This window comes from Haliotis cracherodii, unplaced genomic scaffold (genome assembly GCF_022045235.1).
Source record: "Haliotis cracherodii isolate W230 unplaced genomic scaffold, xgHalCrac1.p SCAF_10, whole genome shotgun sequence".
In the NCBI taxonomy this organism is placed as follows: Eukaryota; Metazoa; Mollusca; class Gastropoda; order Lepetellida; family Haliotidae; genus Haliotis; species Haliotis cracherodii.
Window position 1 is genome coordinate 19,427,037 of NW_027266265.1, and position 26,983 is coordinate 19,454,019.

General features: G+C 42.1%; 1 protein-coding gene across 2 annotated transcripts in view; it reads left to right on the top strand.

The window, feature by feature from the left end:
• The window catches only part of LOC139454171 (uncharacterized), a 134,449-nt gene that overhangs the window by 26,507 nt on the left and 80,959 nt on the right, over positions 1-26,983 (top strand). For both annotated transcript variants that reach the window (XM_071235722.1, XM_071235723.1), the window contains exons 3-4: positions 15,339-15,471; positions 26,325-26,496. In XM_071235722.1, the coding sequence (XP_071091823.1) occupies positions 15,339-15,471; positions 26,325-26,496 (305 nt within the window). The remainder of the gene's footprint in view (positions 1-15,338; positions 15,472-26,324; positions 26,497-26,983) is intronic.

The following is a 26,983-nucleotide window of genomic DNA, read 5'->3' on the forward strand; positions in this document are numbered from 1 at the left end:
TCCACTGTCAAGTGACAGTACAGCCCAACCAACGACTGCCATGACCCTACCCCCACTGTCAAGTGGCAGTACAACCCAACTAACCACTGCCATGACCCTACCCCCACTGTCAAGTGGCAGTACAACCAACCAACCACTGCCATGACCCCACCTCCACTGTCAAGTGGCAGTACAACCCAACCTACCACTGCCACGACACCACCTCCACTGTCAAGTGGCAGTACAACCCAACCTACCACTGTCATGACCCCACCTCCACTGTCAAGTGGCAGTACAACCCAACCTACCACTGCCATGACCCCACCTCCACTGTCAAGTGGCAGTACAACCCAACCAACCACTGCCATGACCCCACCTCCACTGTCAAGTGGCAGTACAACTGAACTAACCACTGCCATGACCCCACCTCCAGTGTCAGTCACAGCCACAGTTTGTCTCCAAAATCAACTTCAACCTTACCCAAGACCAACACCTCCATTATCTCCCATAACATCAAATACCACCATGGATGCTCCCACGACCAAGATGCTCAGCACTACAACACAGAACTAGCCCCTCCAGTACTGCTGCTGGCCTCTCTACTTGCCTTCAACTGCTAATGGTCATGCTGCTACCACAGTTATTAGTACAATTCTATAATGTTGTGTAAAATTTAAAATTTCCGGTTGATCCAAACTTAGGTTGTAGTCCCAAATGAAAAACAAGTGCAATTACATAATCTAGCTTGTTGATCATGAACTGTTCTATGCTGTACTGTAGTTCACATAGGATATCATTCTTTTGGTGTTTCAAATGACTTTGAGAATCAGTTGTCAAACGCTGGGATGCATCAAACATTTATTTGGCCCCTTTGAGTTGGACACAGCAAAGACATATATATACATACACAGGCATGTTCAAGTGTGCGTTCACACTGTTGATGGAGCAATTTGATGTTCCAAGTTGAGGCAGTTGGTTCCCCCATGCCATCACATGTATGTGTGCATGACCATCTGGAAATATGCACATACCTGTAATATCCCCACTTTAGAGCTGCTTGCCAGAACTTACTTCATCACAATCTACAGCTGGTTCATGTTGGTTACAAGATAAAATCTGGCATGCAACAACTTCCCACTCCTTTGAGATAGCCTTTCTCTGTCCAAATGGTAGTCATTAAACTTTCACATTTCCTATGTTATCATTAACTTTGTTGTCATGGATACAGGATGAAGTGAATACATTATAGTGAGTGATAAGTGATAAATAAAAGAATATGTAAAGAAAGGATAAGCATTTCACAGGAGATGGTATGACAGAAATCATTATTCAGATAGATTCTTCAGAGTTGAGACACTGTGTTGCTATTTATGGCTTACTTTTCTCAGGTTATTCTTTTGTTATCATGCAAAAGATGTCCAATGGTAGTTCAGAGCTATGCATTCTCTCTCAGAAAATAGAAGCATGTGGAAAGGAAATGTGCGTTGGAATGTTGTTTACCTATATGGTATGTAACTTGCTTATTTTGTCACTAATATTACAGAATATGTTTAACATGACCAACAGTGAATCTTTACAGTCTCCAGTTAGTGAGAATACAGACACTCTCATGTTTGGCACTTACGCCTGGAGGGATAACCAGCAGTTCTAATCACAGCAAAAGAAAGAGCTGTTAAGTGTGGTAAACATACTGGTAAAGAATGTTTATAAGACCATAAGTATTCTCACAGTCTGTTCCTGATTTTGGCTTTCTGACAATATGCTGTAAGAAAAATATATACAAGTGATTATGAGTACTTCTAGTCAATGTGTGATGGTCTGATATATTTTCGACTATGTGGTCATGACTATCACTTAGGAAGGGTAGGAAGGGTATTTTGCAGAGGTGTAGATCACACTACTTGGCACCAAGTGATGTTATAGAATGGATGGATATTACTCCATATTATGATTATGAAGTTTTAAAGAACTGGTGAAAGTTTCAAAGATTAAATTATCAACAAGACATGACATTGGCTTGTACAGCATTTTTCAGAGTCAAATGATTCATTTTGTAATGGCTGAAGGTTTCTGCACAAGGAAGTAATGAGGACAGACTATATGCCATCTATCATTCTGATTTATTGTCCTCACTATCCTGATAGTCAAGAGGTCTGCAGTACTAAAGGCTATTGCATTGAAAGAAACAGGATATGACACCTCATGATGCAATCAAGGAAATGATCCTATTGCACTTGAAGACCTGCCAGATATGTAATGGTGGAGTACAGGACCTTGAGTCAGGCTTTTCCCAGTGCTGGCCCTGCTGCACCTCGCCTCCTCAAATGGCAGTCATGGTACTTCACCCCTGCAGATTTATGATGCAAAGAAAATGATAACACAAGACAATTCTGACTTGAGTAAAGAACGAGACAGATATTTGTGATCTTTCTGACTCTGGGGAGTTTATGGTTTTCTGAATAATCTAGATGGGAGGTAAAAGAAGAAGGGGAGAATGATTTCAGCAGGAATGCAGAACCAAGCATATTCCTCAGCTTTGATATTAAAGATGTGTGAATTCCTGCTTGCAGTGTTAATCCTTGCCAGCCAGGCTGTAAGCAGGAGACATGGGGAGATTGATAACTGAACAGGGACAGGGCTTAATGTTCCATGGTAAGAATTTCTGGTAGCTAGCTAGGAGATTAAGTTTTTTATTTGACAAGTGGTATCTTAAATAGTTAACTGCATCTGGGATTGACATGAAATGGTTAACTGGAGCTCCTGGGTGTCTGACAGAGGCCACAACATGGATAGACATGATGTGGTTGACTGGAGCTCCTGGGTGTCTGACAGAGGCCACAACAAGGATAGACATGATGTGGTTAACCTGAGCTCAAGGGTCTGACAGAGGCCACAACATGGATAGACATGATGTGGTTAAGCTGAGCTCCTGGGTGTCTGACAGAGGCCACAACATGGATAGACATGATGTGGTTAAGCTGAGCTCCTTGGTGTCTGACAGAGGCCACAACATGGATAGACATGATGTGGTTAAGCTGAGCTCCTTGGTGTCTGACAGAGGCCACAACATGGATAGACATGATGTGGTTAACCTGAGCTCCTGGGTGTCTGACAGAGGCCACAACATGGATAGACATGATGTGGTTAACCTGAGCTCAAGGGTCTGACAGAGGCCACAACATGGATAGACATGATGTGGTTAAGCTGAGCTCAAGGGTCTGACAGAGGCCACAACATGGATAGACATGATGTGGTTAAGCTGAGCTCAAGGGTCTGACAGAGGCCACAACAAGGATAGACATGATGTGGTTAAGCTGAGCTCCTGGGTGTCTGACAGAAGCCACACACAAGGATAGACATGATGTGGTTTACTGGAGATATTATTTGATAATGATGATCTGCAGGTTTATCAATGATGAAATTAAAGCATGGTAAAATTACAAGTTAACTGGTATTTCAGTCCCTTGCTAAAGCCTTATTTTTTGTGGTGATACCTTCTTTCATGTCCGACTTAAAGTTGTCATTGACTGTTAACAGTTCTCAATGTTGTTTAGGATTAGTTGGAGCCTTGTTGAAGATAAAATTCTCATTCTTGTTACTCTACCGACTTTAAGGAAAACATGCAACTACAATACCAAAGTGCCTTATTGAGATGGATTTGTCTTGTATTCCCTCTGTTCGGGAAACTCTATAGAAATATTCGAGGTATTGTAGTATGTTTATGTATGAATGAGTAATGCTAATTGGAAATTGTGCCCCTGCCAAGACAGAGTAGAAATGCATTCGAAATACCTTCAAAAGTGGCATCACAGTTTGACAAGAACAATGTTCTTGTGTTTTGCTGGCAATGACGTGTGTATGAAGGCAAGAGGACTAGAGATAAGAGAGGTCTCCTGTTGTGTGAACACCAGCAGACTTTCAACCTCACTGTCAGCTCCTGCACAATGTGATCAGCACAGCTGACACATGAACAGTACTTTTAAAGTCAAAGCATATTGGATGATGACAGGAGAATATTGGGGTCCAAGGGGCTTGTCCTTTAACCCTGTTACTTTATGTCTTAGTCTGTTTTTACATAAGCTATGTAGGATGAGTGTCTTTTTTGCAATTTAATCATGTGAAAGTCCTACTGTCTTCTTTAAAGCCAGATATTCATTAGATTTTTGCGAGCTAGTTTGTAATCCTCCATGAATGTACATGAGCTGGCAGTGTCCCATTGGGGTATCTGCCTACTCAGCAGCAGGAACAGGAAGCTTGTATGGAGCTTTCAATAAAACTACAATTTTCTTTTCAAGAGAACATACCTTTTGTTTAAGCTTAAAGTTTGTGCTTTCATGGTTTTCATGATACTATGAAATAAATACAAGTACCATATCAGACTGACATTTTGTATTCTGTAGTCATCATTTTGATCTTCTGGACTCGCACAATAGTCAACAGCACTGTTAACATTGATGGATTGGCAGATGTCATGTGGCATTCTGTATTATTTCATCACATCCATATGGATGATGCTATTATTTTTCAAGTTTTATCAAATCTACTGCCTACAACTGTTTGGATTTATTCAGATATATTTTGTTAGGCTGTGGTGGTATTAATGGTGCATGTTCAGTTAGGTGCAAATAGGGTGAAATCAAACAAACCAGTGGCTGATAGAGTCCATGCCAGTGAGATGCAGTTGATGTAACCTCAATCAGGCAGTCAGTTCGGTCAGTGGTGGCTGATAGAGTCCATGCCAGTGAGATGCAGTTGATGTAACCTCAATCAGGCAGTCAGTTCGGTCAGTGGTGGCTGTTAGAGTCCATGCTAGTGAGATGCAGTTGATGTAACCTCAATCAGGCAGTCAGTTCGGTCAGTGGTGGCTGATAGAGTCCATGCCAGTGAGATGCAGATGATGTAACCTCAATCTGGCAGTCAGTTCGGTCAGTGGTGGCTGATAGAGTCCATGCCAGTGAGATGCAGTTGATGTAACCTCAATCTGGCAGTCAGTTCGGTCAGTGGTGGCTGATAGAGTCCATGCCAATGAGATGCAGTTGATGTAACCTCAATCAGGCAGTCAGTTCGGTCAGTGTGACCAGCTGATGATGACATTTGGGTGCAAGATTCTCTGGAATTCCAGGGAAATTGTGGCTTGGCTTGTTTGTTTTTTAGCTTGGCACTAAATTTGTTTAATATGGTATATATGATGTATATGCACACACTTAGTTTTGAGAAGACCCCTCCTATAAGAACTGACATGACATCATACTGATGAAGGAGAGTGAAAAGATATGTAAATTTCACTTGCCACACATGGCCTCATCAATTCAAATTTGGCACCTTTAAAGCTCTGGAGAGAGTGTAATTCTATTATATATCCTAAATGTGTTAAAGAGAATCGATTCTTAAGGAACCGTTCAGCACTGGATATATGATAGGAAGGGATGTGTGTTTGAAGTGAAATTTGAACTGATGGCTTGGCTTGTAATTAGACTTCAGTTTAGTGTAATCTTTTGAAAGGTTAATAGGCAGATCTATAAATCCTAATGACATTGTGTGTGCTACTAGATGTTGTTGATAATTTTTTGGAGGTGTATTTAAAAATGAAATAACAGAAGAATTGACGTTTCAAATAGAGCTGATGTTTGTTGTTTGGGAATGGCAGTAGAACATGGTATGATTAGTAGTTAACAAGAGCCTGCATACAGGTGGGACTGCACATATGCACAGAGAAGTCTACCTGACCAGCAACATCCGTGCAGATGCACCTGCACTGCATGTGCACGCCGCCGTCATTCACATACCTTGCACATTACACCTGCATACCTCTTATCATACAGATGTACCATATTAATGCTGGGGTCAGTGGAAGAAGGGTGGGAATGATGAATTGTTTGATAGACATTACTTAGAAGGTAGACACAATGTTATGGAAAACAACTAATGTTGTAGTGATTTACCACCACTATATCACTACAACACCATAGAGAAGAGCACCACTATATCACTACAACACCATAGAGAAGAGAACCACTATATCACTACAACATCACGGAGAAGAGCACCACTATATCACTACACCACCATAGAGAAGAGCACCACTATATCACTACAACACCACGGAGAACAACACTAAATCACTACAACACCATAGAGAAGAACACCACTATATCACTACAACACCACGGAGAACAACACTAAATCACTACAACACCTTAGAGAAGAACACCACTATATCACTACAACACCATAGAGAAGAACACCACTATATCACTACAACACCATAGAGAAGAGCACCACTATATCACTACAACACCATAGAGAAGAGCACCACTATATCACTACAACACCATGGAGAAGAACACCACTATATCACTACAACACCATAGAGAAGAGCACCACTATATCACTACAACACCACGGAGAACAACACTAAATCACTACAACACCTTAGAGAAGAGCACCACTATATCACTACACCATAGAGAAGAACACCACTATATCACTACAACACCATAGAGAAGAGCACCACTATATCACTACAACACCACGGAGAACAACACTAAATCACTACAACACCTTAGAGAAGAGCACCACTATATCACTACAACACCATAGAGAGCACCACTAAATCACTACAACACCATAGAGAAGAGCACCACTATATCACTACAACACCATAGAGAAGAACACCACTATATCACTACAACACCACGGAGAAGAGCACCTCTATATCACTACAACATCACGGAGAAGAGCACCACTATATCACTACACCACCACGGAGAAGAGCACCACTATATCACTACAACACCACGGAGAACAACACTAAATCACTACAACACCATAGAGAAGAGCACCACTATATCACTACAACACCACGGAGAAGAGCACCACTATATCACTACAACATCACGGAGAAGAGCACCACTATATCACTACAACATCACGGAGAAGAGCACCACTATATCACTACAACACCACGGAGAACAACACTAAATCACTACAACACCATAGAGAAGAGCACCACTATATCACTACAACACCACGGAGAAGAGCACCACTATATCACTACAACACCATGGAGAAGAACACCACTATATCACTACAACACCATAGAGAAGAGCACCACTATATCACTACAACACCATAGAGAAGAGAACCACTATATCACTACAACATCACGGAGAAGAGCACCACTATATCACTACACCACCATAGAGAAGAGCACCACTATATCACTACAACACCACGGAGAACAACACTAAATCACTACAACACCATAGAGAAGAGCACCACTATATCACTACAACACCATAGAGAAGAGCACCACTATATCACTACAACACCACGGAGAACAACACTAAATCACTACAACACCACGGAGAACAACACTAAATCACTACAACACCTTAGAGAAGAACACCACTATATCACTACAACACCATAGAGAAGAGCACCACTATATCACTACAACACCATAGAGAAGAGCACCACTATATCACTACAACACCATAGAGAAGAGCACCACTATATCACTACAACACCATGGAGAAGAACACCACTATATCACTACAACACCATAGAGAAGAGCACCACTATATCACTACAACACCACGGAGAACAACACTAAATCACTACAACACCTTAGAGAAGAGCACCACTATATCACTACAACACCACGGAGAACAACACTAAATCACTACAACACCACGGAGAACAACACTAAATCACTACAACACCTTAGAGAAGAACACCACTATATCACTACAACACCATAGAGAAGAGCACCACTATATCACTACAACACCATAGAGAAGAGCACCACTATATCACTACAACACCATAGAGAAGAACACCACTATATCACTACAACACCACGGAGAACAACACTAAATCACTACAACACCTTAGAGAAGAGCACCACTATATCACTACAACACCATAGAGAGCACCACTAAATCACTACAACACCATAGAGAAGAGCACCACTATATCACTACAACACCATAGAGAAGAACACCACTATATCACTACAACACCACGGAGAAGAGCACCTCTATATCACTACAACATCACGGAGAAGAGCACCACTATATCACTACACCACCACGGAGAAGAGCACCACTATATCACTACAACACCACGGAGAACAACACTAAATCACTACAACACCATAGAGAAGAGCACCACTATATCACTACAACACCACGGAGAAGAGCACCACTATATCACTACAACATCACGGAGAAGAGCACCACTATATCACTACAACATCACGGAGAAGAGCACCACTATATCACTACAACACCACGGAGAACAACACTAAATCACTACAACACCATAGAGAAGAGCACCACTATATCACTACAACACCACGGAGAAGAGCACCACTATATCACTACAACACCATGGAGAAGAACACCACTATATCACTACAACACCATGGAGAAGAGCACCACTATATCACTACAACATCACGGAGAAGAGCACCACTATATCACTACAACACCACGGAGAACAACACTAAATCACTACAACACCATAGAGAAGAGCACCACTATATCACTACAACACCATGGAGAAGAGCACTAAATAACTACAACACCATAGAGAGCACCACTAAATCACTACAACACCACGGAGAAGAGCACCACTATATCTATACAACACCATGGAGAAGAGCACCACTATATCACTACAACACCATAGAGAAGAGCACCACTATATCACTACAACACCATGGAGAAGAGCACCACTATATCACTACAACACCACGGAGAAGAGCACCACTATATCACTACAACACCATGGAGAAGAGCACCACTAAATCACTACAACACCACGGAGAACAACACTAAATCACTACAACACCACGGAGAACAACACTAAATAACTACAACACCATAGAGAGCACCACTAAATCACTACAACACCATGTAGAAGAGCACCACTATATCTATACAACACCATGGAGAAGAGCACCACTATATCACTACAACACCACGGAGAAGAGCACCACTAAATCACTACAACACCACGGAGAACAACACTAAATAACTACAACACCATAGAGAGCACCACTAAATCACTACAACACCATGGAGAAGAGCACCTTTTTATCACTACAACACCATAGAGAAGAGCACCACTAAATCACTACAACACCATGGAGAAGAGCACCACTAAATCACTACAACACCATGGAGAAGAGCACCACTAAATCACTACAACACCATGGAGAAGAGCACCACTAAATCACTACAACACCATGGAGAAGAGCACCACTAAATCACTACAACACCATAGAGAAGAGCACCACTATACCACTACAACACCATGGAGAAGAACACCACTATATCACTACACCACCATGGAGAAGAACACCACTAAATCACTACAACACCATTCCCATATTTCTTCCAGAGTTAAAATTTACTTTCCTCACCTTATAAAACTGACCATCTTTGATCGATTAGAAAAATAGAGTTTGATAACATTTTGAAAAACAAGTTATTAAATGCATTGCACTCACATTTATTTTCATTTGTATATTGACCAACCAAGGAAACCGTTTGGCAAAGATCTGAAAGGCATAGAATATACAAGTGTGATTTGAATATTCAGTAGTGAAGGTATGCAAAGGATTTCACTAATCACATTCTTCATATGAATCATGTGAGTGAGTGAGTAAATGTTGATTTATGTGGCATTACAAGTAATGGAGTCTAGCCCTGGCAGACAGTATGAACAAAGATCCATGATGTCAGGGTATGATTAGACGCAACAGTTACGCACATCTTTACTATCCGATCTTAAATGTGCATGTCTGAAGACAAACGCTGGCTTCTGGAACTCTAGTCAGGAATCAGGTGAGCTACATAGAGGTGTTGCTATTGTTAGAATGTTACCATCACTTGTCAGGGGGAAGAATGCCGCCGCCTCTTATACAAACACCTACAGTCAGGACTTGGTTCTGCATCAGTTCCGCCTGGCGGGTCCGTGCTGCAGTAGATAACCATCTCGGGAAGTGATGTGGCACTGCATTGCCACTGGTATTCTTCTTCAGTGTGGCCCAATTGATTGTTCATTCCTGTTGATCAATACATAGGGATTATGTCAGGTTTTTCCAGAAACTCTCTGAAGTAGAGATGAAAGGGTTTGATTGTCATGTAAGATAGGGGGCCACCATGTTATGGGATCAAGACTCCCCTGCAGGACTTGCTTCTGCAAAGTATGTTGGAGAATAAGTACCACCAACTGCTTGCTCCTGTGTTGGTATTGCATAAATCCTGGCCTCCAACCTGAAACTGCGTAACAAAACACTTCTCTGGTAGTTAGACTGACTGAAGTTCTTCTTGATAGGGCCGAGCAGGGCAAGTGATAGGCTAGGTAACCATGAAGAGTTACCAGCATGTGGTCAGATGACCTGGTTGAGTGTAACACCATACCCGGTCAGCATTGGTCAGATGACCTGGCTAGGTGTAACATCATACACGGTCAGCATAGGTCAGGTGACCTGATTGGGTGTAATACCATACTCTGTCAGCATTGGTCAGATGACCTGGCTAGGTGTAACATCATGCTCTGTCAGCATTGGTCAGATGACCTGGCTGAGTGTAACACCATACACGGTCAGTATTGGTCAGATGACCTGGTTGGGTGTAACATCATACTCTGTCAGTATTGATCAGATGACCTGGCTGAGTGTAACATCATACCCGGTCAGTATTGATCAGATGACCTGGCTGAGTGTAACATCATGCTCTGTCAGTATTGGTCAGATGACCTGGTTGGGTGTAACATCATACTCTGTCAGTATTGGTCAGATGACCTGGCTGGGTGTAACATCATGCTCTGTCAGTATTGGTCAGATGACCTGGCTAGGTGTGGCATCAGGCTCTGTCAGTATTGGTCAGATGACCTGGCTGGGTGTAACACCATACTCTGTCAGTATTGGTCAGATGACCTGGTTGGGTGTAACATCATGCTCTGTCAGTATTGGTCAGATGACCTGGTTGGGTGTAACATCATGCTCTGTCAGTATTGGTCAGATGACCTGGCTAGGTGTAACATCATACCCGGTCAGTATTGGTCAGATGACCTGGCTAGGTGTGGCATCAGGCTCTGTCAGTATTGGTCAGATGACCTTGCTGGGTGTAACATTATACTCTGTCAGTATTGGATAGATGACCTGGCTAGGTGTAACATCATACCCGGTCAGTATTGGTCAGATGACCTGGCTAGGTGTGGCATCAGGCTCTGTCAGTATTGGTCAGATGACCTTGCTGGGTGTAACATCATGCTCTGTCAGTATTGGTCAGATGACCTGGCTAGGTGTGGCATCAGGCTCTGTCAGTATTGATCAGATGACCTGGCTGGGTGTAACACCATGCTCTGTCAGTATTGGTCAGGTGACCTGGCTGGGTGTAACACCATGCTCTGTCAGTATTGGTCAGATGACCTTGCTGGGTGTAACATTATACTCTGTCAGTATTGGATAGATGACCTGGCTAGGTGTAACATCATACCCGGTCAGTATTGGTCAGATGACCTGGCTAGGTGTGGCATCAGGCTCTGTCAGTATTGGTCAGATGACCTTGCTGGGTGTAACATCATGCTCTGTCAGTATTGGTCAGATGACCTGGCTGGGTGTAACACCATGCTCTGTCAGTATTGGTCAGATGACCTGGCTAGGTGTGGCATCAGGCTCTGTCAGTATTGATCAGATGACCTGGCTGGGTGTAACACCATGCTCTGTCAGTATTGATCAGATGACCTGGCTGGGTGTGGCATCATGCTCTGTCAGCATTGGTCAGATGACCTGGCTGGGTGTAACATCATGCTCTGTCAGTATTGGTCAGATGACCTGGCTAGGTGTGGCATCAGGCTCTGTCAGTATTGGTCAGATGACCTGGCTGGGTGTAACATCATGCTCTGTCAGTATTGGTCAGATGACCTGGCTAGGTGTGGCATCAGGCTCTGTCAGTATTGATCAGATGACCTGGTTGGGTGTAACACCATGCTGTCAGTATTGGTCAGGTGACCTGGCAAGGTGTGGCATCAGGCTCTGTCAGTATTGATCAGATGACCTGGCTGGGTGTAACATCATGCTCTGTCAGTATTGGTCAGATGACCTGGCTAGGTGTGGCATCATGCTCTGTCAGTATTGGTCAGATGACCTTGCTGGGTGTAACATCATGCTCTGTCAGTATTGGTCAGATGACCTGGCTGGGTGTAACACCATACTCAGTCAGTATTGGTCAGATGACCTGGCTGGGTGTAACACCATGCTGTCAGTATTGATCAGATGACCTGGTTGGGTGTAACACCATGCTCTGTCAGCATTGGTCAGATGACCTGGCTGGGTGTAACACCATACTCAGTCAGTATTGGTCAGATGACCTGGCTGGGTGTAACACCATGCTGTCAGTATTGGTCAGATGACCTGGTTGGGTGTAACATCATGATCTGTCAGCATTGGTCAGATGACCTGGCTGGGTGTAACATCATGCTCTGTCAGTATTGGTCAGATGACCTGGCTAGGTGTGGCATCATGCTCTGTCAGTATTGGTCAGATGACCTTGCTGGGTGTAACATCATGCTCTGTCAGTATTGGTCAGATGACCTGGCTGGGTGTAACATCATACTCTGTCAGTATTGGTCAGATGACCTTGCTGGGTGTAACATCATGCTCTGTCAGTATTGGTCAGATGACCTGGCTGGGTGTAACACCATGCTGTCAGTATTGATCAGATGACCTGGTTGGGTGTAACACCATGCTCTGTCAGCATTGGTCAGATGACCTGGCTGGGTGTAACATCATACTCTGTCAGTATTGGTCAGATGACCTGGCTGGGTGTAACACCATGCTCTGTCAGCATTGGTCAGATGACCTTGCTGGGTGTAACATCATACTCTGTCAGTATTGGTCAGATGACCTGGCTGGGTGTAACATCATGCTCTGTCAGCATTGGTCAGATGACCTGGCTGAGTGTAACATCATGCTCTGTCAGTATTGGTCAGATGACCTGGCTGGGTGTAACATCATGCTCTGTCAGCATTGGTCAGATGACCTGGCTGGGTGTAACATCATACTCTGTCAGTATTGGTCAGATGACCTGGCTGAGTGTAACACCATACACGGTCAGTATTGGTCAGATGACCTGGCTGAGTGTAACACCATACACGGTCAGTATTGGTCAGATGACCTGGTTGGGTGTAACATCATACTCTGTCAGCATTGGTCAGATGACCTGGCTGGGTGTAACATCATACTCTGTCAGTATTGGTCAGATGACCTGGCTGGGTGTAACATCATACTCTGTCAGTATTGGTCAGATGACCTGGCTGGGTGTAACATCATACTCTGTCAGTATTGGTCAGATGACCTGGCTGGGTGTAACATCATACTCTGTCAGTATTGGTCAGATGACCTGGCTGAGTGTAACACCATACACGGTCAGTATTGGTCAGATGACCTGGCTGAGTGTAACACCATACACGGTCAGTATTGGTCAGATGACCTTGCTGGGTGTAACATCATACTCTGTCAGCATTGGTCAGATGACCTGGCTGGGTGTAACATCATACTCTGTCAGTATTGGTCAGATGACCTGGCTGGGTGTAACATCATACTCTGTCAGTATTGGTCAGATGACCTTGCTGGGTGTAACATCATGCTCTGTCAGTATTGGTCAGATGACCTGGCTGGGTGTAACACCATGCTGTCAGTATTGGTCAGGTGACCTGGCTGGGTGTAACACCATGCTGTCAGTATTGATCAGATGACCTGGTTGGGTGTAACACCATGCTCTGTCAGTATTGGTCAGATGACCTGGTTGGGTGTAACACCATGCTCTGTCAGTATTGGTCAGATGACCTGGTTGGGTGTAACATCATACTCTGTCAGTATTGATCAGATGACCTGGTTGGGTGTAACACCATGCTCTGTCAGTATTGGTCAGATGACCTGGCTGGGTGTAACACCATGCTGTCAGTATTGATCAGATGACCTGGCTGGGTGTAACACCATACTCTGTCAGCATTGGTCAGGTGACCTGGCTGGGTGTAAACACCATGCTGTCAGTATTGATCAGATGACCTGGTTGGGTGTAACATCATGCTCTGTCAGCATTGGTCAGATGACCTGGCTAGGTGTGGCATCATACTCTGTCAGTATTGGTCAGATGACCTGGCTGGGTGTAACATCATACTCTGTCAGTATTGGTCAGATGACCTGGCTGGGTGTAACACCATGCTGTCAGTATTGATCAGATGACCTGGTTGGGTGTAACACCATGCTCTGTCAGTATTGGTCAGATGACCTGGTTGGGTGTAACACCATGCTCTGTCAGTATTGGTCAGATGACCTTGCTGGGTGTTACACCATACTCGGTCAGCATTGGTCAGTATTGGTCAGATGACCTGGCTGGGTGTGGCATCATGCACTGCCAGTATTGGTCAGATGACCTGGCTGGGTGTAACACCATACTCAGTCAGTATTGGTCAGTATTGGTCAGATGACGTTGCTGGGTGTAACACCATACACGGTCAGTATTGGTCAGATGACCTAGCTAGGTGTAACATCATACCCGGTCAGTATTGGTCAGATGACCTGGCTGGATGTGGCATCATGCTGTCAGTATTGGTCAGATGACCTGCCCGGGTGTGGCACCATGCTCGGTCAGCATTGGTCAGGTGACCTGGCTGGGTGTAACATCATGCTCTGTCAGCATTGGTCAGGTGACCTGGCTAGGTGTAACACCATACTCTGTCAGTATTGGTCAGATGACCTTGCTGGGTGTAACACCATGCTGTCAGTATTGGTCAGATGACCTGGCTGGGTGTAACATCATACTCTGTCAGCATTGGTCAGATGACCTGGCTGGGTGTGGCATCATGCTCTGTCAGCATTGGTCAGATGACCTGGCTAGGTGTAACATCATGCTCTGTCAGTATTGGTCAGGTGACCTGGCTGGGTGTAACACCATACTCGGTCAGTATTGGTCAGATGACCTTGCTGGGTGTAACACCATGCTGTCAGTATTGGTCAGATGACCTTGCTGGGTGTAACACCATATTCTGTCAGCATTGGTCAGATGACCTGGCTGGGTGTGGCATCATGCTCTGTCAGCATTGGTCAGATGACCTGGTTGGGTTTGGCACCATACCCTGTCAGCATTTGGACAGTACTCATGAAATGTCAAGCACTCATGATCTAAATATTTAATTTGTGTCTTCTTGTTTTACAGTTTTTTGGTCAAGTTTGAAAATTGACATATTATCAAGATATAGTGTTTGTTATGTGCCAGTAGTTCATGTATTCCCAGACATCAGTCAGGACAGGTTCTGATGTTGACTGTTGTATATTTCAGCACGATGGAAGGATAATCGGCTTGGCAGCAGACATAGACGACGGCTGGCTGTTTTGGTCAGATATCAGCTCAAGACGGAAGTCAATATATCGGTCTCGACTAGATGGAACTGATGTCACAGTTATCCTGAGAGGTGAGGAAATGGACCATATTTTGACCTTGATTATTGATGTTCTGGTTTAAGAGGCATCATTAAAAGTGTATGACATATGAACCCTTCAGATCAATAATGAATATGTCATTATCGTCATCATCACCAATCGTGGCATCATTTTATTGTCAGGATGACTTTGTGAGACCATCATCATCCCAGCAGCAGCATGCTAATGTTGTTTTAACATTGTTGTAAACGAAACATTCCACACACTTCATCATAATCAACACTATTACATCTTCTCGAGGCAAGGGAGTTAACTGACTGTAAAAGTCCAGTTACCACCCTAGCTGAACTAGGCTGGAATTTCTGGGCTCGATTGTAGATAATATATGTTCTTGCTATGTCCCTCCTATTCACCAATCAGATTCCACCTCTCATGTTACTTGCATTTGCTTCAAACAAAATCGTGGGGCCCAGTCTAGACGATCTGAACTATAATCAATATCTATATTGTGATAAGAAGGGTCCTGCAATCAACTGAAATCTGCACAGCCGTTTACGAACTGGATGATGATTTCATTGGACCCTGCATAGACTCATTAGTTTAGCCAAAACTCCATAATTCCAGCCTAGTTCATCAAGGTTGGAAAGTAGACTTTCACAGTCAGAAAACTCCCTTGCCTCGGGAAGATGACACTAAATCTGCTACTTGACTTTAGTGTACTTCAGTGTATATATATATGTGTGTATCAGCCTTACAACTTGACTGAGAAGGTCTTGACTTTTGTGGTTGGTGAGTGCCCAGTGTTTTGGGTAGATTGTCATCAATATAGATGGAGCAGATATATCCCCTTCATCTCAGCTCTGTAGGGCCCAGCTGAGGGCGGGGAGCCTGTATCACGATATTTAACTGACAGCAGGCCCTGCGAAACAGAGGGATACTCACCAAGTGCAAATTATTTTTTTCATTTCCAAATTTTAAATTTGATTGGATTTCTTTGACAATCATTTCAGCAAGAATGGTTATTAATGAATCAGGTTCTGGCATTTGTGTTAGTGCTATGGTTTCATGTTTGCACAAGGAGGATTAAATGCTGGCATAGATGATTGATTGGAAGAAAGAACAAAATTGCTAAAAATGAAAATGATGAATGTGTTTATTTCCTCCTAACAATCAAAGGACATCAAAGACAGACTGCCAATGGCTTTCTGATCTCAGCTGTGATGCAAGTATCCAGTGGCTTGTGTGATAAATTATTCACCTCAATCAAGCACTTATCACTTGTCTGGGTGAATAATTCATGTTGGTCATTGCCTGATACTGCAACAGACAAGCAGTGAGTGACACATGTTGATGGAATAATGATGTTATCACACAGTGATGGAGGCTGTACAAGCTTGTCTAGTTCCTGCTGATGTGTACCTATGATAGCCATGTATGTTTAATGACAGAGGGTGACACATATTCACATTACTGTGGAATGTGCTGATAGCCGGAGGGGATTGATAGATGGAGGAGTGCATTGTTGTACTTATTATGTGCTCTCAGAAGAGAATGGCAGAAAGAACAATTATAACTGAAACATGATTGACAATGCCAAAAGGATTAATAAAATAGAAATGTTTGATCTGAGAAGGATCTACTCTGAAATGGGTGTGTGGCAGTGAAACATTGCAAGGATAATCCCAAGCATTTTTTGTATATTATGATGAACCACAAGTACACCTTCATTAGCTTTAAGATAGTTTCTTACCAGAATGTTGTGAATATTTCTTAAACTATTTGGCCTCAGTGAATGTACAGCTATATTTATTTTTCAACACAACTAATTTGACCAATTCCAAGAAATTTAAAAAAATAATAATTGAAAGAATTTTGTAATTTTTCATCTGAGAAATTATTTTTTCCAACAAAACAAAACTTTTTATGGAAAATTATCCCTGAAACTAACACTACAGTAGTAGCAGTGCAGACATCAATGTTGAAGATAGTGGCCATAGTAGTTGTAGATATATGAGGCAGCCTGGTTCACAGAACACCTATTTGTGCTGACTGAAGATAGTATTCTCTGAATGTGTTATCTCCATTTATTGAATGTCACAGCAGCAAATCTCCAATATCATTCTTCCATGGTGGGTTTATGGGGAGAGTTATTGTTTCTGCAGTTAAGCAACAAGTGTTAGGCAAAAGATCTTTGAGAACACAGAATTTATTGCAGACACTTCGGAGACTGGGCTCACCAACTCTCACTGATAACCAGGACTGTAATCAAGGTTAATGTCCTCTGATGAAAGGTGACAGCCTCATTGAATGCTGATTGAATTGCAACCAGCCATGGTTCCATGGTTCCTTGCAGTGGTAACTCCAAGACATCTGGTGTTCCTGCAGGTTTATGCTAGTCTGATGCTGCCAGCCATAGCTGATGACCTTCTGACCTCTGGCCAGACCTGTACTATGAGGACTGGTGTGGAAGGAGGGAGAGGGGGGTAGGTTACAGGAGAATGTGCAGCAGACTGGCCATGTTCAGCTGTCTCCCCAACCCCGGTGATAAACCTGCTACATGCTTCTTATCACCACCATAAGGAGCCCAGTAGTTTCAGCCAGCAGATGTATGTTTGTAACATTTTTGTAAGAAGAAATATAAAGTGTTATTCTATACTTGAATGTGCTATTTGGAACAAGAAAAGAGACAGGTAACACTGTGGAATGACAAATTAGAACAATTTACTTTGGAAAAATATTTTGGCACCTTCTCATAAATGTCACATTATGGTTTTTGACTGTTGAAATTTGAATTATTGACAAGAAATTCAATCAGCCATAGAGTTCTAATGGGTACAGGTTTGAAGGCAGTTCCCTTTGTAGGACCTGTGAGTGAGGTTTGACTGACAGCAGCATCTCAGCAGGAGACACCTTGAAACGGCTTTTCGAATAGTTACAATGTGTGAAAATAAGTTTGGTGATGTCAAGGAATTCCTTACAAAAATAACATCCATGTTTTGGGTGAAGTGTACACGGTCTGAACTTTCCAAGGGTAATCGGACGTCAGATTAGAAGCTTGAAGCTTGAAACTATCTACATTTACAACTTATTAGTAAGGAATGGGGTTCATCAGTTATGATAAATAATAATAGTACCATTGAAACAAGACAGTTGTTCATGGACTTGAGAATAAATGTTCACTGACAGCATTTACCATTTCGTTCCAGAAGCTGAGATTTATGATGAAGTATATGTGGCTTGTACCAGTCTATATCACATCCTCACTACAAGGATTTAACCAGGCATTTCAAATTGAATACTTTGGTTTGATGATTACAAAATATGAGTTTCTTAACATTTTGCAGGAAAAAAGTAGTAAATTCTGAAGAAAAATATATATTTACTGATTTGAAGCCTGCCACTTTTTAATGCAGGTATGCTCAGAAATTGTAAACAACAGTTTGGATAAGCCAACTTTCCCTTCCCATTGAGGCTCTGACTTGGATGATACATTTGTTTACTTTTCAAACAAGGCTGTAATGTTTACTCTGAGAGAGGGATTTTCCTACTAGTTAGTGTGCTGATATTAGATGCACTGGCTGATACCATGACAACAGTGTGCTTTCCAGCAAGGCAGGGGGCTCATCCTATCTGTCCCAGCTCAGGGATGTAAGCAAGTGCACAACCTCTTATCACTGAAAACTGGGACCCAGAAAGCTGTACCAGATACGTAAAATTAGGCAACTCTCTAAGATAAGATTTAGGCCAGCATGTCATGGTAGAACCTTGTACAGTTGTCTCCGTGCTGTAGATCAGTGATGAGGTTTCAGGGTAAAGGAAGACAGAAGGGGTGGGATAGTCTGTACGTCCAAACCAGGTTCAAACATAATTTCTGACCATAATGCATTAGTGGCTTTTGGAAACCATTTACAGTTATGAAAAAATCAAAATGTTCTGTGATTTTTAACTGTCCCCTTCAGTAACCCCTTACACTTAAAGACCAATGTCGAAAACCATAAGGTATCTGGGGTAAGACAGGAGCAGGAATCTCAGGGGAGGATTGGACAAAGAGTGACCAAAAAAATGAAGTCTGCGTGCAAACATTTAGGCTGAAGGATGAGGTGTGATGCTGTTGCTGAATGATGAGGTGTGATGTTGCTGAATGATAAGATGTGATGTTCCTGCTGAAGGATGAGGTGTGATGTTGCTGAAGGATGAGATGTGATGCTGTTGCTGAATGATGAGGCGTGATGTTGCTGCTGAAGGGTGAGGTGTAATGTTGCTGCTGAAGGATGAGGTGTGATGTTGTTGCTGAATGATGAAGCGTGATGTTGCTGCTGAAGGATGAGGCGTGATGCTGCTGCTGAATGATGAGGCATGATGTTGCTGCTGAATGATGAAGCGTGATGTTGCTGCTGAAGGATGAAGCGTGATGTTGCTGCTGAATGATGAAGCGTGATGTTGCTGCTGAAGGATGAGGCGTGATGCTGCTGCTGAATGATGAAGCGTGATGTTGCTGCTGAAGGATGAGGCGTGATGTTGCTGATGAATGATGAGGCATGATGTTGCTGCTGAATGATGAAGCGTGATGTTGCTGCTGAAGGATGAGGCGTGATGCTGCTGCTGAATGGTGAAGCGTGATGTTGCTGCTGAAGGATGAGGCGTGATGCTGCTGCTGAATGATGAGGCATGATGTTGCTGCTGAAGGATGAGTTGTGATGTTGCTGAAGGATGAGGTGTGATGTTGCTGAAGGATGAGGTGTGGTGCTGCAGAAGGATGAGGTGTGATGTTGCTGAATGATGAGGTGTGATGTTGCTGAAGGATGAGGTTTGATGATGTTGCTGAATGATAAGATGTGATGCTGTTGCTGAAGGATGAGGTGTGTCATATGTGAGAGGTAAGTGGTTCCTTCATGAAGAGAGAACGGAGCTGAATGGAAGATGCCTTCAGATGTCGCATGAGGAGAAGCGATAATTGAAGCTACTTCAAGGTGCATATAGGGTCAGGAGGTGCCATGCTAGATATAGAAAGGGAGCAAAGGCTTGTCATGTCGCATGAGGTTCTTACTACTGCACTACTTTCAGATCACATACAAGTTGACATGACCCACTCAATTTGGGCAGGATGATGATATGGGGGTGGGGGGTGGGGGGATGGGGGTGGGGACTAACAAAGACTATAACTATCATTCCATAGTTATAGTAAGTAAACCAATCAAGGTTTAAACATGTACAAGAATACAATTTTTCTTGTATACAGCAAGCACTTGTGTATAAAGCACACTTCCCATTCTTTGGTACACATTTCGGGGAAATAGACCTCGCAATGGATATTTGAATCAAAGTAAGACTGAAGTGTTAAAGAAATATCACTTCATAAGTCAGGTGAGCTACTGTCTTGTGGCTCTCTTTTTATCTTCTTTAAAACTTCTTTGTTAGTCATCATGTGCTCTCCCCGGGTTGGGGCTCAACTATGAATATATGTACATTTCTGATAGATGTGTTACAGGTAAACCCTATTGGATCTATATATGACAACTGCAGTAATAATTGTTGAAGCATGTTGTGTATGATGTGACCTTTCCTTCAGATTTAAGACACCACTATCTTGTGGCCACTGCAGGAAAAATCCATTTGTTTAATTCTATTCTATCAACAAAACTAATTTAGGATGAAATGGCATCAATATTGACCTGTCTGGGTCAAGAAAACTGCTGTAATGTTTGTAAACTTTCTTAAGAACATAACAAGATTATTTCCAGTACAGAAAGCAGGTGTCTTGGAAATGTAGGTCGGAATTGGCAGTGCTGTATCCTACTTCTTGTTTCTGATTATCAGGTGTAATCACACAATGGGAGACAGGCTGATTCCATCATCTCAGACCATTGTTAGTGTCATAGCTACCAAAATAAACGCAGAAGAATCCTTGGTGCCATCTAACGAGGCATCAGTAGACCACTCTTCACAAGAGGAGGTCTCAAAATGTTGGAGAAATGTAGAAATGGGTCTGTTTGGTTTTGGAGTAGGAACTAAATGTCAGAGGTTGTGGAGGCTGGTGAGAACTCATCTGTTGAATGTACAGTCTTAACTTTATAACATTGTATGCAAACTTGATAATGTTTTAATATGCTCTACAAATCATTAAACTTTTTAAAATCCTTGAAGTGGAGTAAACTCTCATCATCCTTGAAGTGGAGTAAACTCTCATCATCCTTGAAGTGGAGTAAACTCTTATCATCCTTAAAGTGGAGTAAACTCTTATAATCCTTTAAATGGAGTAAACTCTTATCGTCCTTTAAGTGGAGTAACCTTTTATCATCCTTGAAGTGGAGTAAACTCTTATCATCCCTGAAGTGGAGTAAACTCTTATAATCCTTTAAATGGAGTAAACTCTTATCATCCTTGAAGTGGAGTAAACTCTTATCATCCTTGAAGTAGAGTAAACTCTCATCATCCTTGAAGTGGAGTAAACTCTCATCATCCTTGAAGTGGAGTAAACTCTCATCATCCTTGAAGTGGAGTAAACTCTTATCATCCTTGAAGTGGAGTAAACTCTTATCATCCATGAAGTGGGGTAAACTCTTATCATCCTTGAAGTGGAGTAAACTCTCGTCATCCCTGAAGTGGAGTAAACTCTACTCATCCTTGAAGTAGAGTAAACTCTCATCATCCTTGAAGTGGAGTAAACTCTTATTATCCTTGAAGTGGAGTAAACTCTTATCATCCTTGAAGTGGAGTAAACTCTTTTCATCCATGAAGTGAAGTAAACTCTTATCATCCTTGAAGTGGAGTAAACTTTTATCATCCTTTAAATGGAGTAAACTCTTATCATCCTTGAAGTGGAGTAAACTCTTATCATCCTTGAAGTGGAGTAAACTCTTTTCATCCATGAAGTGAAGTAAACTCTTATCATCCTTGAAGTGGAGTAAACTCTTTTCATCCATGAAGTGAAGTAAACTCTTATCATCCTTGAAGTGGAGTAAACTCTTATCATCCTTGAAGTGGAGTAAACTCTTATCATCCTTGAAGTGGAGTAAACTCTTATCATCCGTGAAGTGAAGTAAACTCTTATCATCCCTGAAGTGGAGTAAACCCTTGTCATTGAAGCCTACAGTTGTAGTATCATTAGGATATCATGGTACAATGTATCTGATAATAGTATCCTCATGTTGTGACTGCACACAGTGGGTATATTAATTGTGTGCGCACGTACCTCATGGCCTATGGACTCCTTGTGGAGTATCAGTTTTATGCTTGAAAACTTCACTGGAATATTTTGGTTCTGTGTAGAATTATCATGGGACTATTTACTTCTTACTTTATTTCTGCAGTTTCACAGCTGTTGAGTTTATGGTGGACATGATTGCTTTGATATAAGCTTCCTCTGGGAAGTGGTCTTAGATACACTATATATAATGACATCCCTCTCCACTGACAGTTACAGACCTGCTGATGCCACAGATCAGACTAAATAGAAAACTAGTTTGTGCCTTAAATCACACTTTCAGGATTTGTGTTGTTCTTGAATACATGTCATGGCTTTCACCTCGGTGTCCAGTCTCTGGTAGCAGACATGTGCTACCCCCATGACTGTCACAGGTGCTGTTCTACAGCCTAGACCGTTGTAGTCTTAGTACTAAGACGGAAGTAAAAGTAAAAAGTACAACAAAGAGGTACAATCCTTGAAGCGTTCTGAGCCCTAAAACAACCCCGTATAATTTCGTTCGAATTGATTTGTAGCAATCAGCACTGACATGTTAGCATCTGCTTCAAGTTCATTTCATTGACAAAGGTTTGAAAACAATTCTGTTTCCAATGTTACGCTTTAAATATGGCAAAAGATGTGATTTCATGTAGCAGGTTAGTGATCCTTTTGTGAAATGTTTTTCAGTAATTTTTGTTGATCTGAAATCAAGTGTGCTGTGTTTAATTGAGAACATTGCTTTTTTCATACAACTTTATAAGCATGAGGAAAACATTTTGTTAATTAAGTTATCACAGCCTTTGAACTTTTGACACAGGCATGGCAGTTTAAACTTGTGGTGACTTGTTTAGGCCAAATGTGATATGGCTTGAAAGAAGTGACTGGCCTCCTTGATTCAGCTCCGATGCAAAGGCCACGTGTCAACAATGTGGGTAATTTAGCCGTGTGAAAAATTTGACTTTATGAGCATTTGGAGAGGATGTCTGGGACATTTTTTGAGTGAGGAGCCCCACTGACTTCCCAGGAACAAGTTGCTGCTTGAAGGGAGATCAATTCCTGATGAGTTGGATGAGGGGGGTCAGAGGGTCGCTGATTGATGGCTGGGAAATTGATTACGTTAGTCATCTCCACTACCGTACATGGGCAATATACATGGTCGATTTCGACATGACAGGTGTCGTATGGAAATTTACGTAATAGGGTAGTGTATGGAGATATGATTGATATGAGCTCAGTATTGGGTGTGAGGAAATGATTAAACCTTTCAGCAATAGGCCATAAAGTGCTTATAGTTTTCAAAATGGGATTTTAGCATTACAGTACATTTTCGGAACCTGGTAAATCAAGTATTTTTTATGGGGACTGTAGAAATATTGAAAGTCTCAGCAAAGCAATTTTATTGCGATGGCTTTTATGGTTATATATGTGGAGACAAGTTACAGGGTGTGTGTGGTGAAGTGTCTTGATGAGAGTGGAACGGTATGACCTAGCTGGTTCTGAGAGGGGTTTGTTCAAGTTAGATTACTGATCAACATTAGAGAGGACATAACAGCCAACCTACTCTGTACAATCACTGGTGCTCGCTAGGGAGGACACAGCAGAGCTGACTGAAATATCACATTCTGTTTCACAAAACAAAGATGTAATAGTGGAACAGGAAGTCAATTTTGTCTTTTCTAATAAGAGATGAGGAACCATTCAGTGTCTTCCAATATTTTGATGAAGGTTGTAGCTATTAACTAAGATATCATAAGTCCATGACATACAAAGAATATTTATGTCTGCTTTTCTTTTAAAAGTGGAATATTTGTAATTTTGATTGTTGCAAAAATTGCGTATAATCGCCTGAGAGTGAAGGGATGGTGTAAGCTCTGTTGGGGCCCCATGTCCCCTAGCATGGTGATCTACCTTCAATTGTTTGCAATCTATAGTCCGTTTCTATTTTGTGTAGTTATGTTTTGTGATATATTTTTATTATTACATCCAGTTTTAGATATAAATTGTGATAGTCTAGTTATTTTGCTGTCCTTCAATGACAGGTTCTTATACAGTCTATATATACTTATTATTAATGTCTAAGTTTGTCCCACCGCTATGAGGCTGAAATATTGCCGATGTGACTGATGTTAAGTTGTAACACACTTACTATTAACTAAGATCATCAATGCCACAAATGAAGCCTTTCCTGTTGGCAATTTTCCCTTCAGCACTCAACCTTTCAACCACATGTCTGGGTTCACATGTGAGGATGTTGTGTCAAAGAGTGGCTGTGGTTTCATATTTGACAAGATTGAAGCCCTGAATGTGTATATGATGTAGAAAAAACTAAATGGCAGTTCAGAGGCAGTCACTTCAGAAATACATGGGAAATAAATAAGTTTGACCACAGACCTAACCATGTGTCCACAATCTACATTCATTTGCTATGAGATTCTGATGTAAGGTGTGACATGATTAAGTTATTAACATTATTAAGTTACAAGATGTTCTACATAATGGTATCTAATATCGATTTGTTGATGCAGTTTTCAGCCTGCTAGGTTTTACCATATACCTGGGGTATAGCTTTGTTGATGCAGTTTTCAGCCTGCTAGGTTTCACCATATACCTGGGGTATAGCTTTGTTGATGCAGTTTTCAGCCTGCTAGGTTTCATCATATACCTGGGGTATAGCTTTGTTGATCCAGTTTTCAGCCTGCTAGGTTTTACCATATACCTGGGGTATAGCTTTGTTGATGCAGTTTTCAGCCTGCTAGGTTTCATCATATACCTGGGGTATAGCTTTGTTGATGCAGTTTTCAGCCTGCTAGGTTTTACCATACACCTTGGGGTATGGCTTTGTTGATGCAGTTTTCAGCCTGCTAGGTTTCATCATATACCTGGGGTATAGCTTTGTTGATGCAGTTTTCAGCCTGCTAGGTTTTACCATACACCTGGGGTATAGCTTTGTTGATGCAGTTTTCATTTTATGCCTACTTACAGGTATAAGGCGCACTATTATATAAACATTGTCTATATTAGTTGGTTTCATTCTGGCTTGATATGGGGCACGGGTGGCCCAGTCGTCTAAGGCCCCGCGATTCGCTGTGCAGAGTTGTGTCCCTTGGGCACGCCAGAAACCTATGATTGTGGGTTCGAATCCCTGTTCACCCCAATTATGTTTCTAGGTTTTTCAGCACCATACCTGTGCTCGTGGGTTTCACCGAAGTGGTAAACATCTGAGTCCTGCATCACTTCGGGCTTTCCTCCCACATTAAGCTGACACGCCGCGATATTACTGGAATACTGTTAAAAGCGGTGTTAAACCCAACTCACTCACTTACTCTGGCTTGATATCTTATGAGATATCATTTGTGCCATACAGTGTTTGGTTACTTGCTTGTTTCATTGGGGTTTAATTCATTCAAGTATACACTTTCTTATTGTGTGACTTTATGTGCCAAATATTGCAACTTGTCTGCATCTTTTACCTACTTCAGCCAAATAAATCTAGTCATTTTTGTCCTGTTGTGGTTCTTCATTATGATAATAAGTCAGTTACCTCAAGGTTCACAATGACAGAGTACTGGTACACAGGGCTTTTCAGCTTAGTCCTTTTGGCATATTTCTGCCATCTTGAACTTGCGAAGCAGTCATCCATCAAATCAATGAAACAGTAAGTTTGATGAATCTTATAATGGTTTCCTCTTGTGTATGTTGCAGATGTTGAGGAATGCAATGGACTGTCCGTGGACTGGATCTCTAACCATGTGTACTGGACTGACGCACAGAAACAAACCATCGAAGTTGCCAACTATGATGGAAGTGGGCGCAGGATTTTGATTGGCTTTGACCTGGACAAGCCTCGTGGGATTGTTGTAGACCCTGTGTATGGGTAAGTATTGTTTGAACAAGTCACTTTGGTCCCATGCCTTTTTGTAAATGGAACTCAGTGGAAGCCAGCAAGGATACATCGTTAGGGATAAGTGAAAACTCGTCTTGAATAATGAATTGTTAAAGGTTTAGTTCAGGTTCTTAAAAGGAATTGCTTGTGATTAGTTCTTCCGTGGTCTAGTGGTAGAGCATCTGCCCAGAGAGCTGAAGGTTTGGATTTTGATCCACAGCCGCATCATACCAAAAGATGGTACTTGTTGTTACCCTACCTGTCACTCAGCATTTTGGGGCTAAAACAAGGACTGTTTGGCTCGAAGACAGTATACTATGTCTGAGTGGGGTATTCATGTTAAACTTGTAATGGTATCTGAGTGGGCTAGCACTATAAAATCGGCACAAATAGAATTAGTCCGGACTAGCACAAGCACCCACACTCACACACACACGTGCATGCAAGTAATTATATAATCTTGGACGTGAATTAAACA